Raw genomic sequence first — 26,598 nt, 5'->3', positions numbered from 1 at the left:
TACTCTGGTCCAAAATGAAAAAATATATACAAAATGAAAATACCAAACAATTTTGTAATATAGTTGGAAATACAGAGCTAATGTGTAGCTTAAATTTAGATTATACAAATACAGTTTATCTTTTTATTTTATTCATTGTTCTGTCATTTATTTTCAGTGTAAAATTATTACTTAGGTTTAAATCCCAAAAACGTTTTTCCCTTATTCAGTCCAAAGAGAAAAATGGACTATTGTTGGTTTTGTTTATTATTTTGTGCTGTATTATTTAGTTACTGAGCAGCAATAAATATCACTTTAAAATATAAGGAGTTTTCATGCGATTTACTAATTACATAAAACTACTAGTAGTAGTTTGAAATCATTGAATGCATAATAGTCGTGATAACCGTGATTATTCCTAAGACTATAATCGTACAACCAAAATCTATAATCGTTGCATCCCTAAATATGGTCGAATACTTTAACCGTTTAATCAACAACAAACAAAACTAGCCACCTATTTAACTTTTAATCATGATGGGACAGGGTTCAACATGGATTTAAACGTTGCTATTAGAAACTGAAATTCTGGCTTGAAGATAAAAACACAATGTAATACACAACACTATTCTAGCAAACAAACTTTCAAACACACAGCGTATGGTGTGGTTTTGGAGCAATCAGAGCAGAAACAAAAGCTGCTGCACTCATCTACTTGTGATCCAACAAACCAAAATCCATCTTTAAAAAATAAAAAAAGCACATAAACGGGCCAGAGTCACAATATAAGCCAATGCTGCAGACAAAAACCAGAAGAACAGAGGAACTGTATGTATTTTTGTGATTTATACCTGAATACCAGCATTATTAGGGCTGACAATATATTATTTCATCATCGATATCGCAATGTGTGCATTCACAATAGTCGCAAACTATGCAATGTTGACTCTGAATTATAGTTGACCAGGAGCCACAGAATCACTGCTAAGTTTAACCATAATAGAGTGAAGGTTTATCATTTGCATGTGTTTTTAAGGCCTGTGAATCAGCATCTCAAGAGAGTTTACAACATTTGTGCACAAAAACATGATGTTTGGAGCGGTGTGAGTAACAAAGATTTATCGTATTTAATTTATCTATGCAGAATTCATATGATTTATGCAAAAAAAGGTTTTCTTATTATCTAGATTTCAAAGCAAAAAGATTATTTTACTTATATTATTTAGTGGGATTATCTTCCCCCTGGCAGATAATTTAGCTTGTTTTAAGGAAAAACTAAGTGAAAACAAAACAATATTTGTACTTCATCTAAAAATTTTTAGATATTTGGACTAGAAATAAGACAAAACTAAAAATGAAAAGCATTTTTTGCATTGTGATTATTACATTTTTGTACTTGAATACTGTGAAATGAAGCTAATTAAACCATCTTGTGAAACTGTATCGTAATATTTATCGCAGAAAAATAATCAGATTTTTCTAATATTGTGCAGCCATGAACAGCATCAGTACTTGATCCACATAATCTTTCAGAAATCATTCTAATATGCTGATTCCTTGCTCAAGAAACATTTCCCTCAATTAACAAATGATAGAGTTTTTTCCTGCATAGAGAATTACGAGGCAGCCACCTCCATCAGATTTTGTACCACATTAGGGCTGTAACGATACGCGATACGAAACCGAAATCGTGACACTCAGTTCCACGATCCTGTGTCGCGGTGTGATAAGGGAGAATCGCGACACACCCCGTGACTACCTTTCCAATCACGTGACGCCTGCCTGCAAAAAGTTGAGCTAGTTGAAGAAGAACGTGAGGACTCATGGCAACCAACCCAGAGATTGCGGACCCTCCCTCCTCATTTAAGTCAGCAGTATGGCAACATTTCGGCTACCCGGTGGAGATAAAGGATGGCAATCGTGTAGTCGACAAGACCCACACAATTTGCCGTAAGTGCTTTAAGACGCTTCCCCAAGTGACAGGCAACACAACCAACATGCAGATGCATATCCTACGGCACCATCCAGAAATCAATTTAGCTTCAGCACAGAAAACAACCCGGCAGCAGCCTACACTACCTAGTTTCTTCCAAGCAAAATTTCCAGCGAATTCAGATCGAGCACAGAAAATTACAAATGCAATTGCAATTTTTATGGCACTGGATATGCGACCATTTTCGGTTGTCGATAACGAGGGGTTCAAGTATTTACTCAGTGTGCTCGAGCCCCGTTATGTATTACCAAGCCGGGCGCATTTCTCGCAAAATGTGCTACCAAAACTTCAAGAGAAAACGAAAGCTAAAGTGGAGGAAGGGATGAGTACTGCTGAAACCATCGCAATCACCACAGATGGATGGACGTCCCGTGCCACAGACAGCTATGTGACCGTAACCGCACACTATATTACGGGCAATTGGCAAATAGCAAACCACGTCCTCCAAACACGCCCGGTGTATGAGAGCCATACAAGCGACCATTTATCGGGAATACTTAAAGAGGCTGTGAGAGATTGGAAGATCAGCAGATCAAACGTCCCCGTTCCCGTGACAACAGACAACGCCAGAAACATTGCCAATGCTGTCGAAGCGGCCGGATTTTCTCCGCATATACGATGCTTTGCTCACACTGTTAATCTGGCTGCGCAGAGAGGGATGGGCGTTCACCAGATGTCCCGACTCCTCGGCAGAGTGAGGAAAGTTGTCACGTTTTTTCACCGCAGCACAACAGCTGCAGCTGTGTTGAAGGAGAAACAGGTGATGCTACAGCTGCCCTTACACAAGCTGGTCCAGGATGTGGCTACTAGGTGGAACTCTAGCCACGACATGCTCGAGCGCTACCTTGAGCAGCAGGCTGCTGTTTTCTCGGCATTAACAGACAAGAGTGTCAAGAAGAACATTAAAGACATCGTCACTCTGTCTGATGATGATGTTAAACTAGCTGAGGACGTGGTTCAGGTTCTTAAACCTTTGAAAACTGTGACAACCCTCATGAGCACTGAGCAGATTCCAACTATTTCAATGATCTTACCATTGAAACACAGAATCTTGGCCTCCATGAAGCACAGTGGCTCTGACTCAACAGCAGTGAAAGACATCAAAGCTGCTATTGCACATGACTTTGAGGACAGATACCCTGATACGGATAGGGCACTAATTCAGTTTCTTCACATGAGCACTGCACTTGACCCCCGTTTCAAATCTCTACCTTTCCTTGATGAGACCACCCATGACACAATCTTCAAGAGTCTGACTGAGAGAATTCTGGACGATTGTTCACAGACTGTTCAGGTATTTGATTGTTTTAATATTAATATAATTAAATAAATTTAATTTAAATATTAAATTATAAAATATAATCAAAAATATAAAAACTTTATTAAATAAAGTGCTGTGTAAATCAGTGTAAATTTATTTAAATCAGTATTTAAATATAGTCAGATAATAATAATAATGCTTAACTTTATTAAATTAGCTTCATTCATCGTGGATTTCATATCCTTCATTGTATCTAACATTATGCTGCAATTATTTTATGGATTTGGTCTTACAGGCCCAAACTTCCAGGGATGAGACAGAGGAGCAATCAGAGATAGCCTCCAGCAGCAGTGACTGTCCTCCTCCAGCCAAAAGAGCACCAATGGCTGAACTGTTTGGAGACATCTTTTCAATTGAACAGTCATCATCATCATCCAAGTCTTTGTCTGAAGTGGTGAATGAGGAGGTGCAGCATTACAGAGCAGTGCAGAGCCTCTCAGTGGACTCAAATCCACTTGTGTGGTGGAAGGACAACCAGAACCAGTTCCCCCATTTAGCCAAGTTGGCTAAAAGTTATCTCGGAATCCCAGCCACATCTGTCCCCAGTGAGAGAGTATTTTCTACTGCAGGTGACATTGTCACAGCACAGAGAGCAAGCCTCTCACCAGACAATGTTGACATGATGGTGTTTCTGAAGAAGAATTTTCAACTCCCTTAAATCAAACGAGTTTGGTTTTCTTAAGAGAAATAAGTTGTTTATTTGTTTAATGTTTACTTGATTTGTGGTTTGCAGCACAGGCAGTAAACCTCAGTTACCTCAGTGTGAAACAGTAGCCATTTAATTTACTTTGTAAATGTAAGAGAACTTGATTGAAGAAGAATTTTCAACATGCTAGAGTCATCTCCACGATGGAGTTTAGTTCTGTTTGTTTTTCAACAGTATTTTGTTACAAAGAAAACAGAAGTGTTATAACTTTGACTATTTAATAATTTTATATATGGCTATTTATATTGTTAATAATTTGCATAGTTAATCTTCTAAAGTTCTTTGGTGTTCAGTTTATAAAGATTTTTCAAATGTTATTTAATAAAAAATATAGTTTTAAAAATCGTTTTTTTTTCTCCCACCCCCCGTGAAAAAAAAAATCGTGATACGAACCGAATTGTGGGTCAAAAATCGTGATACGAACCGAATCGTGGGTTTGGTGTATCGTTACAGCCCTATACCACATCCATCTTTTGACAAAAATCAGACAGGCGGTCACAGCTACTGACAGACCCCAAGTGATGCTAAAGCACTGGTTGTGTATTTAATGCAAGCCATTTTAAATAAGATAATTTGATTTTTTTTACTTGACAAGAGTTATACTTGATAAGATTACAAGAATAACTCAAAATGTGTTTGATTCAGTAGCAAGAAAGTCTTTATCTGCCTCATTTTGAGCCAGGAAAATCCCTGAATATTAAAAACATTGCGCAGAGTTTATTTTCCAGGTATTTCTTGATGAATGGAAAAAGGTCAAGCATTCAGTATTTTTAAAAACAATACTTGTTATGCTCTCAGTCTTAACAGTTACATTAAATTAATATTATACTACATGCTGAATAAGAGATATGTAGTTTAATAATAATTTAAAAAAAAATCTAATCTTGATTCAATTCTTTCTGATCCCAAATGTCTTAACACATGTCAGATCTGTGGATTAACTGTATTTGCATGTAGATGCCATTTAAGAAGGGCGTCATGGTGGCGCAGTGGGTAGCACGATCGCCTCACAGCACGAAGGTCGCTGGTTCAAGCCCCAGAAATGTCAGTTGGCACTTCTGTGTGGAGTTTGCATGTTCTACACGTGTTAGCGTGGGTTTCCTCCGGGTGCTCCAGTTTCCCCCACAGTCCAAAGACATGCGCTACAGGTGAATTGAATAAACTAAATTGGCCGTGGTGTATGAGATATTTTGGCTTGGAATCATTCGCAGCAACCTTTGTGTATCTGATTTTCTTTTAAGTCCTATGAAAATCCATTAAAGGCACATCAGATATCTCCCCTTACTAAAAATAATAATAAAGCAATGACCCCATTTACAGAAGGTTAACCAGTGACCTACATTCACTTTGAGATTGTGTTGACCAGTCTAGCAAGCTGTCAAATAGAGAACAGAGGTCAGCTGAAACATAAAAACAACCTCCCATGTTCAATATCTGCAATTTCGACATAAATACCATTACAAATCACTGAACTGTAGACCGTTTCTTTATTGAAAATCCCATATGCCATTAGACTGTCAATGACATCTGCAGTTACTGTTCATCAGAACACCAGGCAAAGCCAAAACGTACATCAACATAACGTAGACTCTAACCCTAACACTTCATGCATCATTAAGTGCCTTTATATATTACACTAGCAGATGCTAGCTGAGTTGGTTAACTGTTGTCCCAGCAAAACTCACATAAGCAGGCTCATAATACAACAACGTTAAACACAATACAGATCTGCAACATTAATAATAGCCTTTCATAGCGGATACAGTAGCAACATGCCCAGCTAATAACACATAAAAGGAGCAGGCAGGGACATTTGCAGCGTCACCGTATGCACCGTTAGCTTGTATGTTGGATAACTATATAAACAAAAGGAGTAATATGTCCTAAATCGTATAAAATGAACCGTGAGTACATGTTTTTACTAAATAGTGCGTTGTCAGTACCGTACAAACAAAGAAAGCGAGACAACAGTTTCAGCATCTCCGGCTACAAACTTGGCTAGCAATCAGGCTAATAACATGTTAAGCTCACGAGTTGTGAGCGTGTTGTCATGTTAATAACATCAAGATAAATTCGCTATTGTTGAGTATTCATTCACCGGAATACTATTACGGGAATGCCTCGAGTATTCCAAGTAAAACTGAAGCGATATATAAAGCCGGTGTGTTGGCATGAACAACAATAGACACAGCAGAGCTCCGTTAGCTCGACCGCTAAATACATGACAGCTCAAACTTACCAACATCTTGATCGAAGGGATTTGACGTGAAGAGAGGCATGGCCGACGAATACACGCTACCAAACCTAAAGTCGATCCTCTTCTTGTGCTTCTCCCTGTCAGCACTTGGTTAAAAGCGAATGAATAAACATAATAGAACAGAAACTCCACTCAGTGTCGCTGACGGGAATCGGGATCCCCTCCTCAGTCACTCACTCCCTGCAGTGGTGCATTCTGGGTAATACACACGCCGCACAGTTAAACATACAAACAGACGGGCATAGCCGAATAAATATAATACCCTTGGTAAAGGGTTGGTTTTTGGATGGTGAGATTTATTATTCAGGCGATGTAAATAATGATTTATAGGGATTAAGGACAATTCGGGTGATAATCATATGACTTCATCACATGGTACGATAGGCTCTCTGACTCAGCAGTCACGAGATTATATTTACATTTACCCCCTCTTGTTTTGTCTGTTTTATTGGGCGCTTAGTTGAAAACCTAAATTTGTGATGGGTTTTTTTTCATTATTGTGGAAAATTAAGGCAAATTGTAGTTTATTGGAACTGCAATAGACTATTGGTGTGGGGAAATTGTAGTCTATTGGAAATTTCTGAGGTGTGGATGTGTTTATAGTGCATGGCAATGGCATTATATTTTTATAAGTAATAAAAAATATATTCAAACGGACTTACCTTCAGACATAGGGGTTTTCCAAACATATTTTGAGGTTGCATTAACTGATGCAATATACCACATGCATTTACAAGTTTAAAATGTATAATACGCTATTAAATTTAATAAACACCACCATTCAAATGTTTGGGGTCTTTAAGATGTTTTGGAGCAGGGGTTCCTAAACTATTCAGCCCAACTATTCAAAACAATGCCAGGGACTCAGGAGCCCCACATTCCTCGGAAGTGGTGATAAATATATAAATGTTGCACACACAACAATAGGCCTACTATATAAACACGAGCGTATTGACAACACGAAAAAGTGTGACAGTCTAACAACCATAGGATATAATTTGTATAGTCATTTATTAATTTGTTTAATTTAATTTTAACCTCATCTAATGAGACTGATTTATTTTTTATGTATTTGATTGCCGTAAAGGTATCAGAAAGTTTAACCTGGTGCTATAAATTCAATCTGCTGCAGCTGACACTATTGCTCTGTTGTTAATCTAATGTAAACACACCAATCCTATGAAAAAGATATTGAAAGGCAGCCTTCGGATTTTTATTTGCACGTTGTTGCTTTTTTATGTAACTATTAATTACCATTTTTGAATCCTCTGTGGGTCATGGATAAATTATTGTAATTCTAAGAGTTTAATCAAATTTATTTGACTTTTGGAAATCACCAAGTGACCCCCTGTCATTGTCCTGTGACCCCCGACTTTAGGAACCACTGTTTTAGAGAAATATCTTACTTTCATCAAGGTTCTGTAAAACTATCTATATATCTTATTATTAAATATACAACTAATAAATCAATTATAGTTTATAATTATTATGTTTATCAGCAACAAAATTCAATCAAAATGTAATCAATTGATTCTTGTTCTATATATGTCTGACAAGATTCCTAATTATTAGAAGTTATTGTTACAAGGTGTCACGGTGGCGCAGTGGGTAGCACTATCGCCTCACAGCAAGAAGCCCCGGCTGGGTCAGTTGGCATTTCTATGTGGAGTTTGCATGTTCTCCCCGTGTTGGCATGGGCTTCCTTTGGATGCTCCGCTTTCCAAAGACATGTACTATAGGTGAATTGGCTGAGCTAAATTGTCCGCAGTATATGTGTGTAAATGAGAGTGTATGGGTGTACAACATATGCTGATTAAGTTGGCTGGCAGTTCATTCCGCTGTGGCGACCCCTGATTAATAAAGGGACTAAGCCGAAAATAAAATGAATGAAAGAAGTTATTGTTACTGTCATAGTGAGAGTTTTGCCTAAATCAGTATTAATGATTATGCGTAATATTTGTGCTTAGAAAAGAAAAGACACATACTGTAAAATTGGTATATGCATAATGTACACTTACCGGCCACTTTATTAGGTACACCTTACTAGTACCGGGTTGGGCCCCATTTTGCCTTCAGAAATACCTCATTCCTTCATGGCATAGATTCAACAAGATACTGAAAATATTCCTCAGAATACATTTAGTCCATATTGACATGATAGCATCACACAGTTTATGCAGATTTGTCGGCTGCACATCCATGATGCGAATCTCCCGTTCCACCACATCCCAAAGGTGCTCTATTGGATTGAGATCTGCTGACTGTGGGGGCCATTTGAGTACAGTGAACTCATTGTCATGTTCAAGAAACCAGTCTGAGATGATTTGCGCTTTATGACATGTTGCGTTATCCTGATGGAAGTAGCCATCAGAAGATGGGTACACTGTGGTCATAAAGTAATGGACATTGTCAGCAGCAATACTCAGGTAGGCTGTGTTGTTGACACGATGCTCAAATTGTACTAATGGGTCCAAAGTGTGGCAAGAAAATATCCCCCACACCATTACACCACCACCACCAGCCTGAACCATTGATACAAGGTAGGATGGATCCATGCTTTCATGTTGTTGATGCCAAAATCTGACCCTACCATCCAAAATGTCACAGCAGACATTTTTTCAATCTTCGTTTGTTCAATTTTCTTGAGCCTGTGTGAATTGTAGCCTCAGTTTCCTGTTCTTAACTGACAGAAGTGGCACCCGGTGTGGTCTTCTGCTGCTGTAGCCCATCCGCCTCAAGGTTGGACGTGTTGTGCATTCAGAGATGCTCTTCTGCATACCTCTGTTGCATCGAGTGGTTATTTGAGTTACTGTTGCTTTTACGCTCAAACCAGTCTGGCCATTCTCCTCTGACCTCTGGCATTAATAAGGCATTTGCCTCCACAGAATTGCTGTTCACTGCATATTTTCTCTTTTTCTGACCATTCTCTGTAAAGCCTAGAGATGGTTGTGCATGAAAATCCCAGTAGATCAACACAGTAGATCAACAGTTTCTGAAATACTCCGACCAGCCCATCTGGCACCAACAACCATGCCACGTTCAAAGTCTCTTAAATCACCTTTCTTCCCCATTCTGATACTTGGTTTGAACTGCAGCAGATCGTCTTGACCATGTCTACATGCCTAAATGCATTGAGTTGCTGCCATGTGATTTGCTGATTAGAAATTTGCGTTAACCAGCAGTTGGACAGGTACACCTAATAAAGTGGCCGGTGAATGTATATATCTTATTATTAATACAACTAATAAATCAATTATACTTTATAATTTATTATTTTTTTTAGCAACAATATTCAATCAAAATGCAGTCAACTGAATCTTGTTCTAAATATGTCTGACAGGATTACTAATTATTAGATACAAGCTATTGTTACACGGTCACAGTAAGCGTTTTGTCTAAATCAGTATAAATGATTATGCATAATATTTGTGCTTAGAAAAAATAAATATAAACGCATAAGGTAAAATTGATATATGCATAATGTATGTGTGAGTGAAATAAGTATTAAAAACAGCCACCGCATTCCACATTCACACATCAAACTGATGAAATGTCAACAACATATTGAAAAATACCAACTATATTTTATTTCAGATAAAAACATGGTCTTTGATGATGACTACATACATGAACATGTATTCAAATACACAACTATTTTATACATAGCTACTGCGTAATCAAATATTTCAAAAATTCAAAGCTTTATCAATTTTTTTTTAATAAAATCACATCAATGATGTTCCAAGACTTATGAATGTAAAACTCTGGTGTGAATGATTTTTGGATTATAATCATTCAAACATATTAACTGTAGCGTTATGCTCGGCTGTTCAAAGCTTCATTTCAATTAAAGCAGCTACAAAGCTTCATTGTATTGCACTGGAGTAATGTGGCATCAGCTTTGTTAATGACACAAGGAAGACAGGTATTTACAATCACACGATTACAATACATTACAGCCTTTTCACTTATCTAAACATTAACGTGACTGGTGATCAGTGTATTTTGTATAATTTGCAGTCTTGATTGTCGATGACTTTTTACTTTTGAGTCCATCACGTACTGTATGTTGCGCTCTGGCCAAAGCGAGAGGATACCGTGACAGAAATCTTCTCAAGTGTCTCTATGATTGTCATATCCAATATTCTCTCTTCATTCATTCAACAGATGCTATAAAACTGGAACTTTGGCTGTGGAAAATGGAAAAAAATAATTATACAATATAATTATATATATTATATAAGGAGGTAAAATTAGATGATTAGTACTTACATTCATTAGTTCGTTCACAAACGAAACCAATGCGTTCTGTGCAGAAAAAGTCATTCCAGCTGGCCTCGTGTATTAACCCGGCGCAGTCCTCACCAGCTTCATGGCCATGGCTCCAGTTATCAGGTTGACCAGGTTTCCATTTTCTTTCAATTCAAATCAAGAGATATGTACAAATATTTGAATATAAAAATGATGCAAAATGTAAACTGGATAAGCATTAGATATTAAATAAACTATTTCATGACCTAAAACAGTTTTACATGAGAAAATGTACAGACCATACATATTTTTCTCAGCCAACTAAACTGTGCAGAGTTTGATACCTGTGCATTAAACCCCATCATGCTCACCATCATTTTTAGAATTTATAAATAAAGTCTCTGATTAGCTGCTGAATGCTTTTGTTGCATATCCATGCCAGTGTTGATTTATTTCACTTGGCAAATGTTAATTTTAAACCCTGTGTACACTTTTATTATTTAGTTTGTTTACTCACGTATAGTTTGGCAGACTCCCATCCACCCATCTCCAGATGTTTTCCTCTGCGCTGTCTGTAAGGCCGAGCCAAAAGTAGCCTTTTCCAGAAATCTGCCTCTTTATCCATAGCTGTGATAGATATTAAAGTAATCATTTAGTAAAACACATTTAAAGGGTGTTTTGTTTTTAGATTTTTGAGGAAACTTAAAGGGTTCTAACACCATTTGAACACAATTAATGTGGATTATTGATGATGTATTACATAATTGAGAGTATTATCCATGATCAGCTTACCTGCTCTTCTTCATCATTGATAATCAGCATAGATGAACTCAAGTTGCTGCATCTTTCCTTGGTTTCATCAAAGTTCAGACTCTCCATTGGAGCTGAGAAGTGATAGCATTGCTCTCTGAAGCCCTTCCACTGAGGGGGACACCCTTAAAAACAAGCAAACGTTAAACATATCTTTATTTGTACAATTTTCAGAAATGTAGATATAGGTTTAAATACGTCATATTTAAAATCTCTTTTACAAGACAGTCTTGTCCAGCAAAGACAGCAGCACAGGTCATTTACACAAACTATGACAAGCAACATAAATAAGAAGAAAAAGAAAGATTTAACGTCATAATTATCTCAAAAATTGGCTTTAAAAGGTTATCGCTTTAAATGAGAAAACAGGAAATAGGCAAACAAAGCAGCATATCTGAATGACCTTTTAAGCAGTTCCATAGCAACTTAAAATAAGTCAAAGAATAAATCTTGTGAACAAGGTTCACACAACTCACTCTCTTTTTGACTCTCTTAAGCCAAGAATAGAATTAAATACACACAAAAATGATCCAAATACAGGGACCACCTGCTTAAATCGGACACATGCTACCTACCTAATGTTTGATGGAGAGCAGGTACACCATTACATGACACTGGTGTTTTCAACTGGAAGGGGCCTCTTTTAACAGGATACACTGGTCCACGCAGACCAACAATCATTGGGTGGGTAACATGTGTCCAAATTACCTTAGCATAAATGGCCAAACATTGGATTTCCATGTAAGATATTTGCTACAGAGAAAACGGGACACATCAAATTCCATGGTCCAGTTCAAATGCTTGTGTGGGCATTGTCACAGTGTTCAACAGTCATCGAGGGATATTAGGCAGTCTGACTGGTCTGTGAGTGACTACACATCCCATATGCAGCAGACTGCCATGTGTCACAAGTTCCGTACATAAAATGTTTGTGTGACTTATTATACCAAAGTAGACCTTCTGTTGGCTTGGCCAGATGGGATAGCCATTGTTGATCCCATGCATCAATGAACCATGGAAGCCCAACACCATTGTCAGTTTGTGTTTGTCTCTCAGGCCACTATGGGTAAATTCTCATTACTGACCAGGAACAACCTTAAAACCTTGCAGTTGCAGAGATAATGTCACCTGGTCACCAAACCATTTTGCCTTTATCATTCTAGTTGACAGAAACACCATTTCATCAATGATATATGGCTGATTAGTTCAACATCTTATACCAACAACTATGTTTACATGGAAAACTTTTGTTTAAATCGGTTTATTGAATCTATACGTCAAACGCTTCAAATCGGATTGTTGGCAAGCAAGTAAAGGTTCACTGGTTATATTTATCAGGCTCTAAAAATGGCCCTTCCTCTACACAAAACAAGCCATCTGTGCATGACTCAAAAATCAAACGGTGAGCAAAAGGATAAATTTAGAATGACTTGAGAGTCATCCATGACACTGTTCAACAACAACAGCTTGTTCTATGCATCATGGCTTTTTTTACCTTGCTGAAAATCCACAAAACTCAGTTTTTTATTTGATCAAGCATTTGCCTGTCTTATCAAAAGGTTTATAAAACAAAATATACATAAGAAGAACAGCTTGTACCTGGTGTAGTTGTAGGGGGCGGCGCTACCTGGCGGTTGACAAAGCCTTGTGGATCTCCTGGTGGCACAACTACTGGTGGTGCAGGAAGTCCTGGTAATCCAGGAGGTCCTGGTGGGCCAATCGGGCCTACAGGTCCACGGGCTCCTTCTAGTCCTGCAGGTCCAGCTGGACCTCTGAGTCCCTGTGGCCCTTGTGGCCCAGTAGGACCAGGCTGACCATCTCTTCCAGGCATACCAGGTATCCCAGGGTCACCTTTCTCTCCTGAAGGCCCTTGCCTTCCCCCAGATCCTCGTGAACCCTTTGGCCCAGGGCTTCCTCTTGATCCAGGTGGCCCTTTCAACCCTGGCACACCAGGAGGTCCAGCTGGACCTTTTTCTCCTTTAGGTCCAGCATCACCAGGTGCTCCTTTTTCACCCTTTTCACCTTTCGGGCCAGTTTTACCAGGTAGCCCCATGGACCCTTTATCTCCCCGAGGACCCCTTGGACCAGGAGGACCTAAAATCAACAATAAAGAAATGCTAGATGAGCCAATATGAAGATTAAAAGATTTATTTAGACTCAGACCCTGACCCAGGACTTACCCTGAAGGATGGTGAAGTTTGTGATGAGCTGCGAGTGTTTGTTGTCAACCAGTTTCATTTCATCCATGACTATGGAAAGGCTGCTGACCTCTTTGTCCAGCCTGACAGCGAGTTCCTCCTGCTGGGCTTTGAGCTCTGTGCTTTCTGCCCTGGTTTCAGCCACACTGTTGTTGAGCCCATGCAGCACTTCTGAGTGTCGGGTCACTGTCTCAGAGCAGGTGCGCAGACCATTCAAGTCCGCACTGATCGCTCTGAGCAGCTGCGTGGTGAAGCTAACATTTCCTGTTATGCGGTCCATTTCCCCCTCGTTGCTGTCAAGACGTGCCTCTAATGCATCAAACTTAACGGAGGTGGCATTATCATGATCTCGCTGCTGGTCCATGAGCTCACGCAAGCTCTGATCATGGCTGTCAGTGATGGTCGAGGTGTTCTGGACCTGCTCTGACAGTGTGCTTAACTGAGAGGCCACGTCCTCTAGAGAGTCATTGTTAGAGCGAGCCAGCACAGAATTATTAGCCGCTAAAGCCTGAAGGTTCTGCACTTTCTCTCTCAACCAATCAGCATCTGCTTTGGTTTGCCTAGCCACCTGCTGGAGGCTCTGATAGTCATTCTTAAGCTTCTGCACAGCCTGGCCAGTGTCCTCCACCGATCTCTGGAGGGAGCTGATGAGGTTCCTCTGCTGGGTCTGGGTAAAGTTTAGAGTGCTGATGCTGTGGCTGTTTTGGCCCTGTTCACTCGTCTGTACATGGAGATCTGACTGAAGTCTCGCCGTTTCTGTCTTTAGTCCATCAATCAGGCTGTTGTATGTGTTTAAAGTGCGGTTTACTTTGCTGATCACATTGGCATTGCTCTCCAGCAGATCTCGCAGCGAGAGATGTCCACTCTGCATGTCCTCACCAGCTAGCCGTAGCTCGTCGAGAACAGCTCTGTTGTTGGAAGCCTTCACAACAACGTCACTGAGCTGCTTCTGCAATGTCTGAATTTCCAACTTGAATGAGTGGAGTTCACTGGTAGCATTTTCTGACTTCTCTCCCGTTTGATCATCTGCACATTAAATTCACAACTACAGTAAGTAATATAAATGGGTGTATTATGTAATTAATTCAATTTTAAAAAGTCATTGCTTGACAGGCTTTCCATAGAAAACATATAGTTAATATAAGCAGTGATGCTGTCTCATAATAATAATAATATATAATAATAAATGGTACATTTTTGTATCATTAATAAACTATGTTGCTCTACATTGTTTGTAGAGCAACCACAACCCAAGGCCCACCACTCAAACAAATATGGAAAGTGGCAGAAAGTAGATACAGATATGGCCACTGAGAAGGCGCGTTTCTTCATGCGCAGTGCTGTAATTAGTCACCAGCAGTGCTGCAGTAGCAAAGGCCGCCTTTTCATTTTAAAAAACAACAACATTATTGTGCTTTATGCAATATCCAGCAGGTGGCGCAAGGAACAACCGCTTTTCCATTGTCGAACCAGTGCGAGCCCAAGGTCCCAAGTTCCATCTTTGTAATAAATAAATATAAAGGAAAGAAAAAGCATAGCTACTGGTCAGTTTAAGATATTCCATAAAACATCTTATAGACTAGGGGTCTTTTTTTGTTGCTTAAGATTGCCCTTATGTTTACCTTTTTAAATTTAAAGGTGTTGCATAAAATAATAAAGTAGTTTATTTTAATGAATGATATTTCTTTGCTGCATCCTCCTTGATGTTTCAATAATGCATAATAATCTTTACACCATATTAAAGGCAGAGCAGTCAATAACTTTCAGTTGTCGAGTTTTTGTCACATTTAAAAAGCGTGTTTGTGCATGAAACATGCGCGTTTAGATGTATGTATTTGTGTGTGAGAGAGCGCTTGATTAACAGCTCCGTCGATTTCTTTCTTTTTTTTTAGAGATAATGAATACATATTTGTATTTACATATGAATACAACAGAAATTCATTAAATGTTTACAAATTACATATCCACTTTTAGGCACAACACAATTTTATTGATCTAGATAAAATAGCCAAAGCTATATTGAAATCCTTTTAAAGAATTACAAACATCGGATATAATAAAAAACATTAAATAAATAAACCAATATAAAACAAACAAAAGCTATAACAATATAATAGAATAAATTAAACTTCAATTTTACAAAGGCCCTGTAAGTTTTTTTTTTTTGTCAAATGAGCATAGCATTAAAGGAAATAATTTCCTTTGCTTCTCTGTCTGTGCGCTGCTACAGTATATCAGTTCAGTATGTTCACTATGTTACATAACTGCCCCCTGCTGGTCATGTCTCTCTTGTGTTAGACCATTTTGTGTTGTGCCGCGCAGTACTGCAGCATTGTGTGTGTGGTCACTTTCATTCACTCGTGCATTTTCAGTAGCCACATCTGTACAATTAATCTGTTTAAACAGTAAGTATAGGCATAAGCAAAAATTGAGTCTCCCTCATCCACTTGTGCTCTTAATTCCAGGAGTTAAGAACAGGTTCATAGCATGAATGAGTCAGTTATGTATGATAGTTACTCTCAACTGGAGACTGCTGGACTTACCAAGTTTTTTGAGATCAGTCTCTACAGCCATGATTTTCCCTCCATAATTCTGCATACCCTCTGTTACATTATCCATCCTCTGGACCACTGCAGAACACACATTATAGATGTCAGTCAGACTTGTGTACTATAAACCCTGATGTAGCACTTTCATGAGTGAAAAATCTTCTTGATGATTCAGCATTTTCACTCATACAGAGCATGTGCATAATAATGCAACATACATTCCACACACCCAGTCATGCAGGAAATGCACGACACTTCATTTCCTCTGGAATTTGGAGTGGATCCTGAGGAGTTGTTATCGGAGCATCTCCTGAGCCTTTGTGGTGATTCCCAGCAGTCTTGCTGGCACCACTACAGGCATTCAAGGACAGATTCTGCTCTCATCCCTGATTTGTACAATAATGAAACCCCAGTTAAAAATGCCTAAAGGGCTAAAATGTTAATATAACCTACCCCGACCATGACCAGACCATTTATTATCTTATACAATGCTGTAAACGTCTTACATTAGTCCTCATGCTGGAGTTACATCTTATTGTTTACCACTAGATGGCGCTATCACTATGCATTATCCATTATCCACTATCCATTATCCACTATGCATTTGGTAAGAGGTATATGATTAAAATACCAACTGCCACATTAATATTTTGCTTTGGAACATGGTCTTACAGGCTATTCAGACAAAGTCCCGGAATGGCTTCAGATCCCCCCGTTGGATCCCTGTGTTTATCCTATTCAACATCTCCGCAGCGGTCAGACTTGCATGAAAAAATAAAGTCATCATCTTCGCTCTCCAGTGTATTTGCCCTCACTGTTTTTTAACTTGTGTTTCATTGAGACATGCAGCACTCGGCGATCCGCTGCCAGCAAACTCAAACACATCAAAGATCCTGGGTGTTAGCATTCCTGACTGCGCTTGTGTAACTAAACACAAAACAAATATATGCTGTAGGGGAAAAACAAAACACGGAGGTCCATTTCAAAGGCTTGTTGGTCATTTTCACACTGGGAGTCTGTCAGCGGGAGGTCAACCCTGCCAGTTCTTCCTCTCAGTCTCTCGCCTTCCCTCTCCTTTCTTGTTTTCCTGTATATGCTGTGTTATTTTTGAATGGAGTTTAGTGGAATGATTCTTTAGCTGTGTGACTCAGTCTAAACATGCAGCCACTCACTGGACTAAATCTGAACGTGCAATAAGAACTCCTGTTGATATGAAAGTTGTTCAGGTAAAAATTTTGGTAGTGATACAGAATTCTATTCAGTTGGCCCTGCCAGCAGAGCACATTCACACTATGTTCAGAATGCCACATAGTCTCTGTCATTCAGCTTGTGGGTTTTGGTACTGCAAATGGTTGCTGAGGCATGAAATCTTTTGCAGTGCCACACTTTTGCAGTGATGGTCTTCAGGTCTGGTTGGCATTAATGCTTTAGTGAAGCACAGGTGTCATGTGGACTCGGTGGAGATTCTGGACAGTCACTTTAATCACTTTTAAAGGGAATGAACAAGGAGATATTTTAAGGACAGATCTGGGTGGCTTGTAGAAATCTTTTGTTGCATTCAAAGACACAAGGATGAAATGAGACAATAATCACACTTCTTTTTTCTAACCATCAATCCATGCATCCATCTTTCTTTTTTAATCACCTTTCTTTCTTTCTTTCTTTCTTTCTTTCTTTCTTTCTTTCTTTCTTTCTTTCTTTCTGTCTGTTCTTCATTTGTCTATGCATCTTTTATTGTAATCTTCTGCTCAACCTTCTTTTTTCAAGCCTTCTTTCCATACATCTGCCCATCCATCCATCCATCCATCCATCCGCCCATCCATCCATCCATCCATCCATCCATCCATCCGCTCATCCATTCATCCACCCATCCATCCATCCTTTTCTACTTTCTTTTTTTACTTTCGTGTCTTATTCTTTCTTTTCTTACTTCATTCTTTTCTTCCATTCAACTTCCTTTTCTTCAATCTTTCTCTTTATCTGTCTATACATCTTTTATTGTAGTCTTCTGCCCAACCTTCTCTCTTTCAGGCCTTCTTTCCATCCATCCATCCATCCATCCAACCATCCATCCATCCATCCTTTCTACTTTCTTATTTTCATGTCTTTTTTTCTTCCATTTTTTTCTTTCATGTCTTCTTTATTTCTTTCTTTCCTTATTTTTTCTTCCATCAATCCATCCTCCTTTTTTACTTTCTCTCTTTCATGTCTTCTTTTTTCCTTCTTTCTTTCTTTCCTTCCATCCATTCTCCTTTTCTTATTTTTTTCTCTCCATCTGTCTAAGCATCTTTCATTGTAATCTTCTGCCCAACCTTCTCTATTTCAGGCCTTATTTCAATCCATCCATCCATCCATCCATCCATCCATCCATCCATCCATCCATCCATCCATCCATCCATCCATCCATCCATCCATCCATCCATCCATCCTTCTTTTCTACTTCCTTTCCTATTTTCATGTCTTTTTTTTTCTTTCATGTCTTTGTTCTTTCTTTCATGTCTTTCCTTCTTTCTTTCATCCATCCTCCTCCTCTACTTTCTCTTTCATGTCTTCTAACTTTCTTTATTTACTTCATTCTTTCCTTCCCTCCATTTTCCTTTTCTTCAAACTTTCCCTCGATCTATGCATCATTGTATTAAATATTTTGCACAAACTTCTCTATTTCAAGCCTTCTTTCCATACATCCGTCCATCCATCCATCCAACCCTCCATCCATCCATCCGCCCATCCATCCACCCTCTTTTTCTATTTTCTTTATTATTTTCATGTCTTTTTTTCTTTTCTTTTATGTCTTCTTTCTTTATTTACTTCTTTCATCCATCCTCGTCTACTTTCTGTCTTTCATGTCTGTCTTTCTTTTTTTCTTTCTTTTTTTCGAACGGTGAAAGTTGTAATGTGCCACTCATAGAAAAGCTCCGGAAGGATAAAAGGAGGAGCAGCGATGGTGGAAGATGAGGGAGGACCCGGGTGGGAACATTTATGGCTGCCACCTAATTTATGTTTACTTTGTGTTTAAAAAGTCTATTATCCATCTGTCTGTCCGTCTGCTCAATGAACACATGACTGACTGAATCTACTTGAATAATGAACTCCATTCGAACCCTGTTGAAATATCTCAAATTTACCATGCTCGTCTGGAAGGCAACAGCGTGCATTATCTAATTCTGGTTTCTGGCACCAGACAAAATAAACCGTGATGCTCAGTTTCACAGCAATCCTGGCTTTCCAGGCAAATACAGAAAACAGATTTCACTGTGATAGTCCGGTTGACAATATTTGGAAAACTACAGTCCAATATGGTTGCCTTATGTCTGGAGAAATAATGAAGTGAGCCAAAGTTCAAATTGAACTGCTAAAAATTATGGTGAAGGTTCAATTCTGGCACATTCCTGATACATACAGTAAAGTATTCACTGGATAAGATATAAACCCAATGAACCTGCACTGTGCTGTTGTTTAAGTCTCTGTGAAAGCATAGCAGGCTGAAAATGAAAACAAATATAATGATGCCCATCACATCTCACTCTAAAAGATAAATGAATGAGACAGAATCTTCAAAGTCAATGAGCGAAAGACTTCCTACCTTTGTATCCCAGCACAGCCACAGCTATGGTGAGCAGTGCACAAAGCACATACAGAAGCGCAATCGCCACCCTCAGGGCCCAGTCGTTTTTACATTTAGTGCATTCATTTCCTTCCTGGATACCTGCAACACAAATGAATATTGCATTCAAATGTGAAAAGGCTTTTCAGCATGATAAATGATAAATACACATTCTAAAACAACTCTGACAGGAAAACAGGAAATTACTTCCTTAACGGGATAGTTTACACGCCACTGAAAAGTCTTAATTCACCCTTAGAAACCCGAATAACTGTCCTCTTTACCACACAACAGACGGTATTCTGAATGAAAGTAGGGTTTAGTGCTGTATTCAGGCATCAAATCAACTCTTGTTATTCCCCTATAATGGACCCTGTTTTTATTAATTGATTGATTGTTTCATTTATTCCTTCCAGCAAAAATGATCATACATTTTTACCACTATTTACAGAATAAATCTCATTTAACAATAACAAATCACCAACCAAAAAAACCGTAAGAATCATTTAATGGCATATTAAACAATGACAGTGCAGCATACTAATGACCAATTGTCATTTTAAATAGGGCAGCACGGTGGCTCAGAGGTTAGCACTGTTGTCTCACAGCAAGAAGGTCGCTGGTTCGAGTCCCAACTGGCCCAGTTGGCATTTCTGTGTGGAGTTCGTGTGCATGTTCTCCCTGTGTTGGCGTGGGTTTCCTCCGGGTGCTCTGGTTTCCCCCACAGTCCAAACACATGCGCTATAGGTGAACTGGATGAACTAAATTGGCCGTAGTCCATGAGTGTGTGTGTGTGTGTGTGTGTGTGTGTAAGAGTGTTTCGCAGTACTGGGTTGCAGCTGGAAGGGCATCCGCTGTGTAAAACATATTCTGGAATAGTTGGTGGGTCATTCTGCTGCGGCGACCTCTGAAATAGAGACTATAACTGTGTCCCAAATGGCACACTATACACTATGCATTATGTACGTATGCTCTTACACACTAGCCTAGTATGTGTATGTAGTGTCTCCGCCCCTTCCGCTACGTGAGCAAAACAGCGACTGTTGAGTGCGTAAAGTGTCCAACAGTCCACACTTCATATTACCGGTTGAATAAGTGCATCATTCAGGTTTTTAAAGTGCACTTATTTTTAGAGTTTTCAGTGTGAACGCACTACTTACACTATTTATACTACAAAATGGCGTAGAATAGTGCATTAGTATACGATTTGGGACGCACCTTAATTGAATGAAAATGAATGAATAAATGAATCATTTTATATTTTGCTATTATGCTTACAACCTCTAAGTTTTCACATTTGTCAACAATATTTTTTTAATTAATTTGAAATAATAAGATTTATGTGTTTTGCATTTTCATCATAGTAATTGAAAATGGAACATTATTTCAGCAATACTTTTACACTGTTTACTGAAGTAATCTGAACCAATAATGCAGACACTTGCATTAAATACGCTTTGCATCTACATAAAATCACTGGTAACACTTTACAATAAGGATGTATTAGTTAATGCCAGTTAATGCATTTACTAACATGAACAAACAGTGAACAGTACATTTACTACAGTATTTGTTCATGTTAGTTAACGTTAGTTACTGAAAATATTCATTGGTAGTTCATGTTAACTGCATTAACTGTTAGCAAGCATGGATTTGATTTTAATTCATTAGTAAATGTTAAATTCATTCATTCATTTTCTTTTCGGCTTAGTCCCTTTATTAATCTGGGGTCGCCACAGCGGAATGAACCGCCAACTTATCCAGCATATGTTTTACGCAGCGGATGTCCTTCCATCTGCAACCCATCACTGGGAAACACCCACACACTCTCATTCACACACATACACTACAGACAATTTAGCCTACCCAATTCACCTATATGTCTTTGGACTTGTGGGGGAAACCGGAGCACCAGGAGGAAACCCACACGAACACGGGGAGAACATGCAAACTCCACACAGAAATGCCACACAGCGCCACACACTGCGCCACCGCACCGCCTAAATGTTGAATTCTGACTGATAAATGCTGCACAAGTATTGTTCATATGTAGTTCATGTTAGTAAATACATTAACAGATCAACCTTATTGTAAAGTGTGATCAAATCCTTAATCATTTCATTTCCTCAGAGGACATCTCCTCTTTTGCCCATATACAAAAGCACTTGACACTTGTGCGTTCCACTGTAGAAAGTCCATAATGACAGAATGTGTGAACTATGCCTTTAACATTTATTTCAGCATTAGCTCATTGACTTCATATTGCCTTCTTCTGACGTGTTGATAATGACCTCTGCTATGTAGAATAATCCTCTACTTAACTGCCCCCCGACCTAATGTAACAAAACATCTGAAACACCGTCAGGAAATTCCTTCAAGACACAATCAAATTCCAAGGGACAAACAAATATCTTAGCGATTTCACGAAAAGCAGCTTTAGAGATCATAGTATTTCACCACATGATGGTGGACGCGAATAACTGCCCCGCTGTTTGTTTTCATGAGTCAAGCTGAAACTACACCATCAGAGCTTTACCGCAGTGAAAGCACATGTGTCATGCTTGTCCTGAACAAGAATGACTGATCTGTGTCAATCTGGTTTCGTTTACCATTGTTTTCCCGTAATATCTAGAGGGATTTAATAGCGTCACACAAGGACAACAACAAAAGCTTGACATTCTGCAGGGGACGGTATTTAAGTTGAGGCTCAGCTAATAAACACTCAGCTAAAATCCACTATCTCTCCAGACATTCCAGAACGAGGCTTACATTATCAGCCTATGGTCAGAGTGGCAGCCATGGCATCCAGGTCAGCCTTAAATGAAAGCCCCAGGAGAGAGCTGGGGGTGGGCAGGTCACGGGGGAGCCTGTCTTTAGGCCCACACATCTGTGTAAACACCATGGCAGAGCGCCTCAAAGGGCCCTCCGAGCAATGGCCCCGGATGTAGGGGGGGTTTGGTGAGGTGGTCTGTGTGGGGGAGTTCAGGCCCCCACCGTCTCAACCTCACTCAACTACAACCAAACCACATCATATAAACAAGCAACATCACCACCTCTGGCTGTGGGTCACTGGAGTGTGCAAAGGACAGAGGGGAAAAAAAACAAGAGATGCATGGCTGGAGAGTGTTTATTGCCGTGTTTCTTTCACCTAATGAAAAGTCTTAACTAGAGATGGACAAATTGCTCCCGATTTACAGCACTGAAGCAAGATGAAGCAGACAGCTTTATTTCCCTTCTGCCCTTTTCACACATGCTTTCAGAATCAGGAGGGAAGAGCTGATTTCACTGTGGAAGTGCAGATGTGCTTTTAGATAGCTGGAATTCCAAGATGAGACACTTCAATGTGTGCTGTGGAACAACAGATAGGGAAACCAGCAAGCCTTTTCAGCATACAACTCTACAGTTGGGAAGGAAAAACCGTTCTTATAAAATACAACTTTTGTTTGTCGACTTTTCCTCCGCTTTTAACACAATTCAACCTCACATTTTAATTAGCAGACTGCTGGAACAGTTTGATCTTAGTAATAACCTGATGGGCTGGATCCTTAACTTTTTAACTAATGCCGAGTTCTTTTTCAAAGTAATCGTGTCACAGATGCTTTCAGACTGCATGACTATCTAGGCTAGGGTTTGGTCGCTGCTGTCTTCACATTGCAAGATGAATCGGCGACAAGGGGTTTCGGCATGACTTAAGAATCGCAGACAACTTACGTCTCACAACCAAACACATGTAGCATATCTTTTGTTATTAATTACATAATGAGAAAGATCCTTTAGTGGGGTAGAAAATGTACATATTTGCTCACCTGAATTTTAAGGGAATTAGCAATTTCTCCTCAACTTTTTTCTTTTTCGACTCAGTTGTGTTATTGCTCAGATGACACTTCAAACAGACACGGGTGCTCCTGATAAATTTCCACTAGTTTTTCCTCCATTTCTTGGGACCAAATAAACAGAAAATAAGCGCTTTACTTCTCCCACAACCTCCCGCTGGCCTGCAGATCCCCACACTAGTGGATGCTGCTCTCTCATTGGCTGTAGATGATCGCCGATGTTATTTTCAGTCAAAACTCATTTCACATGGCATGATTTAAATCGCCGACATCTCCAGATATTTAGTATGCCAAATATCTCACGGGCATCAGCAACTCATTGGCGATTCTCTCTGATCGTGTCTTTGATAGTTCACACTGTGTGATTGTCACTCACGTGAACGAGCACAATTTGGCTGTGATTTCTGGCATTTGTTGGAGATTTCTCAAAACCTGTCAGCGAGTCAAAATCGGGGCTAAAATCATGCAGTCTGAACTCTGCATAACCGAACACAAAGTGTTAAAGTGAATGGACCCTTATCTGATAAAGTCTGCTCCTCAACCGGGTCCCCACAAGGATGTGTTCTTTCAGCTCTGTTATACATGCTTTACAACAATATGTGCCAGAGGAGGTGGGAAAATAGAATCATTATTAAGTATGCAGATGACACTGTCATTGTCAGCCAACTTCATGATAATGAAACAGCTCATGGTCCTGTGCTGACTGATTTTGTCAGATGGTGTGAGGAGTCATATCTTCAGTTAAATGTATTAAAGACAAAAGATATGATCATTGATTTTAGGAAGGCTGCTCACACACAGGTGAACACTTCCTCTAAAAATCAGACTTTTGAAAGTGTGCAATCATACAAATACCTTGGCACATTTATTGCCTCTAAACTCTCCTTTGATGAGAATTGTGAAGCAGTGTGTAAAAAGTGGCACCAGCGACTATTCTGTTTGAGAAAGTTAAACTGTTCCCATATTGAAAACACATGATGATTTTATTTCACCATGATTTTGTGGAATCCATTTTATCTTTTACTTTGGTGTCATGGTTTGGGAAATTTTCTGTTAAGATTAAAAACACACCAAATCAAAAAATTAAGTGGTCCAGTAAGCTGACTGGGATGTCACTAGCCAACCTGGAGGCTGTGTACACTAGGCAGCTAAAGAGAATTACAAATTCAATTGTAAGTGACACTGCTCATGCCCTACACCTCTTCCTCTTTTAGTATCAAGCTGTAGAACTAAAGGATACAAAAATAGTCTTATACCAGCAGCCATTAGACATTTAAATCAGGCACAGACTAAAGCAGAGGTATTTTTGTGACTTGTATATTTGACATTTTATAAAATGTTTCAAATATTTATTTGGGTGGGCACTTGAAGTATTTATTTATTTACCCTTTATTGTTGTTGTTTTTTGGAAGAGTGTTTTGTATGTTTATGCTTTTATGTCCATTTGTTGTTGTTACTATGTGAGTTTTTTTGTGTGGCATTGTTATGAAATGAGGACTCTTGACTGCAAACCAATTCTACATTCAGGTAGATAAATAAAGTAACCTAACCTAACCTAAAAAAGAAAAAAAGATAGAAATCAGTAAAATATAACATCTCTGTCATCTCTATGTTATTCCAAACCTACAAAACGAATCAAAAACAAAAGATTTTAAATGTAAAGATGGACCCTTTGCTAAGGCTGTGTGTGGATTGAAGGTAATAGTGTTGATAGTTGTTTCTTGCACAGACCAATCATTTTGCTTTAGAATACCTCAATGTATCAGCTAACCAAGGACCACAGTTTCAGAAACAACAACAAAAACCTGCATCTGCATCTGGGATGGCTCAAGGGTTTAAATGAACACATAATTTTCTTCTTGAATGAATTGAGTCACTTTAATGGATCATCTGAAGAACTAGTGTAGTTTTTGTTGTGTAGGAATTTTAATCAGAACAGAACTCGCTCTTTGCAATTCTTAAAATGTTAGCATGTTCAAACATCTTACATGCATGTGATCTATGAAGAAAATACACGACGACATCATTTATAAACATTCTGACACACATCCAAACACCCACACATTTAATGTTTGTAACTCCTTCAAATGGAGAACCCTAGGGAAAAGCAAACTGAGGCCCTGGAATGGCCAGCATACCTTGCCCTTTACAACAGGGCTTTAGGGAGGCTCTGGAAAATGGCTAGTGTGTCATTTTCAGCAGTGTGACTGGTTTAGATCCACGAAATTCCCAATGAGAAAATAACTAGTCAAACACAGTCTGAATGAAGTTAAAGTATACCACACAACAGCCCCAAACTGCATGTACTTTAGCTGCAGCCTGAATGCTACAGATCTGGTGATGGATCATATTAAAAGTTGGAGAATAAAAGTGCTGCTTTAAGTGTGTGCGTGTGTGAGATGGGGTTGTTAAGCTGTGGCAGGAGATTAAGAGAGAGAAACGCTGAGGCCCGCATCCACGCCTGTGCAACAGCTGTGTTTCATTTGGACTCAGGAAGTCGCTTTAAAGAAAATTCCTGAACTTCTAGTTTTTTTTTCTCTGTACCTGCTATAAGACCCACTCACACTTGCCCAATGCAGCAGAACACTTGTGATGGAAATTTCCATGGAAACAAAAAGACAATTTTTCCATACTAAAAGCAGAAAGTAGTCCATCTTTGACTTGATTTTTATTTCTGTACTTGGAGAAAAATGTATAAGGTAAGTAAGGTAGGTCACTCTCTAAAACTTGTTTTGTCCCTCTGAATGATGCACAATAGCCCAAAATCTTAGTTTTAGGGTTATTATTGTTTCACAAATGACTTCTTTGTATTTTTAGAGTATTTAAATGCTAAATATGGCATGACTGAACATGGCCTAGACAAAAACAGTGCTTGCATTTTGCGCACAACTAAGAGGCCGATCACACTGAACTCGCTTTTTGCATTGAAAAGCGCTTTTTTAAATGATTTAATAACGGCCACGCGTATTTGTGTGCTGCTTATGCGCCTCACGTTTTAACCTCCTGCTGTGCCTCACATTTTTGCCGTTAAGCGTTGTGTGCTCACAGTTGAAAAAAGTCAACTCTGAGCAGAAAAAGTGCGTTACGTCAGCCACGT

General features: G+C 39.0%; 1 protein-coding gene across 1 annotated transcript in view; it reads right to left on the bottom strand.

Annotated features, from left to right (window-relative positions):
• The window catches only part of LOC130244655 (collectin-12), a 67,713-nt gene that overhangs the window by 11,075 nt on the left and 30,040 nt on the right, over window positions 1–26,598 (bottom strand). The window contains exons 3-10 of the mRNA XM_056477177.1: window positions 19,648–19,770; window positions 16,059–16,145; window positions 13,498–14,541; window positions 12,917–13,411; window positions 11,300–11,442; window positions 11,025–11,134; window positions 10,606–10,671; window positions 6,239–6,342 (exon numbers count right to left, since the gene is read on the bottom strand). Coding sequence (XP_056333152.1) covers window positions 6,239–6,342; window positions 10,606–10,671; window positions 11,025–11,134; window positions 11,300–11,442; window positions 12,917–13,411; window positions 13,498–14,541; window positions 16,059–16,145; window positions 19,648–19,770 — 2,172 coding nt within the window. The remainder of the gene's footprint in view (window positions 1–6,238; window positions 6,343–10,605; window positions 10,672–11,024; window positions 11,135–11,299; window positions 11,443–12,916; window positions 13,412–13,497; window positions 14,542–16,058; window positions 16,146–19,647; window positions 19,771–26,598) is intronic.

Source organism: Danio aesculapii, chromosome 2 (genome assembly GCF_903798145.1).
Source record: "Danio aesculapii chromosome 2, fDanAes4.1, whole genome shotgun sequence".
Taxonomy (NCBI): Eukaryota; Metazoa; Chordata; class Actinopteri; order Cypriniformes; family Danionidae; genus Danio; species Danio aesculapii.
Note: the sequence above shows the minus strand (reverse complement) of the source record. Positions and strands in the feature narration are given on the sequence as shown.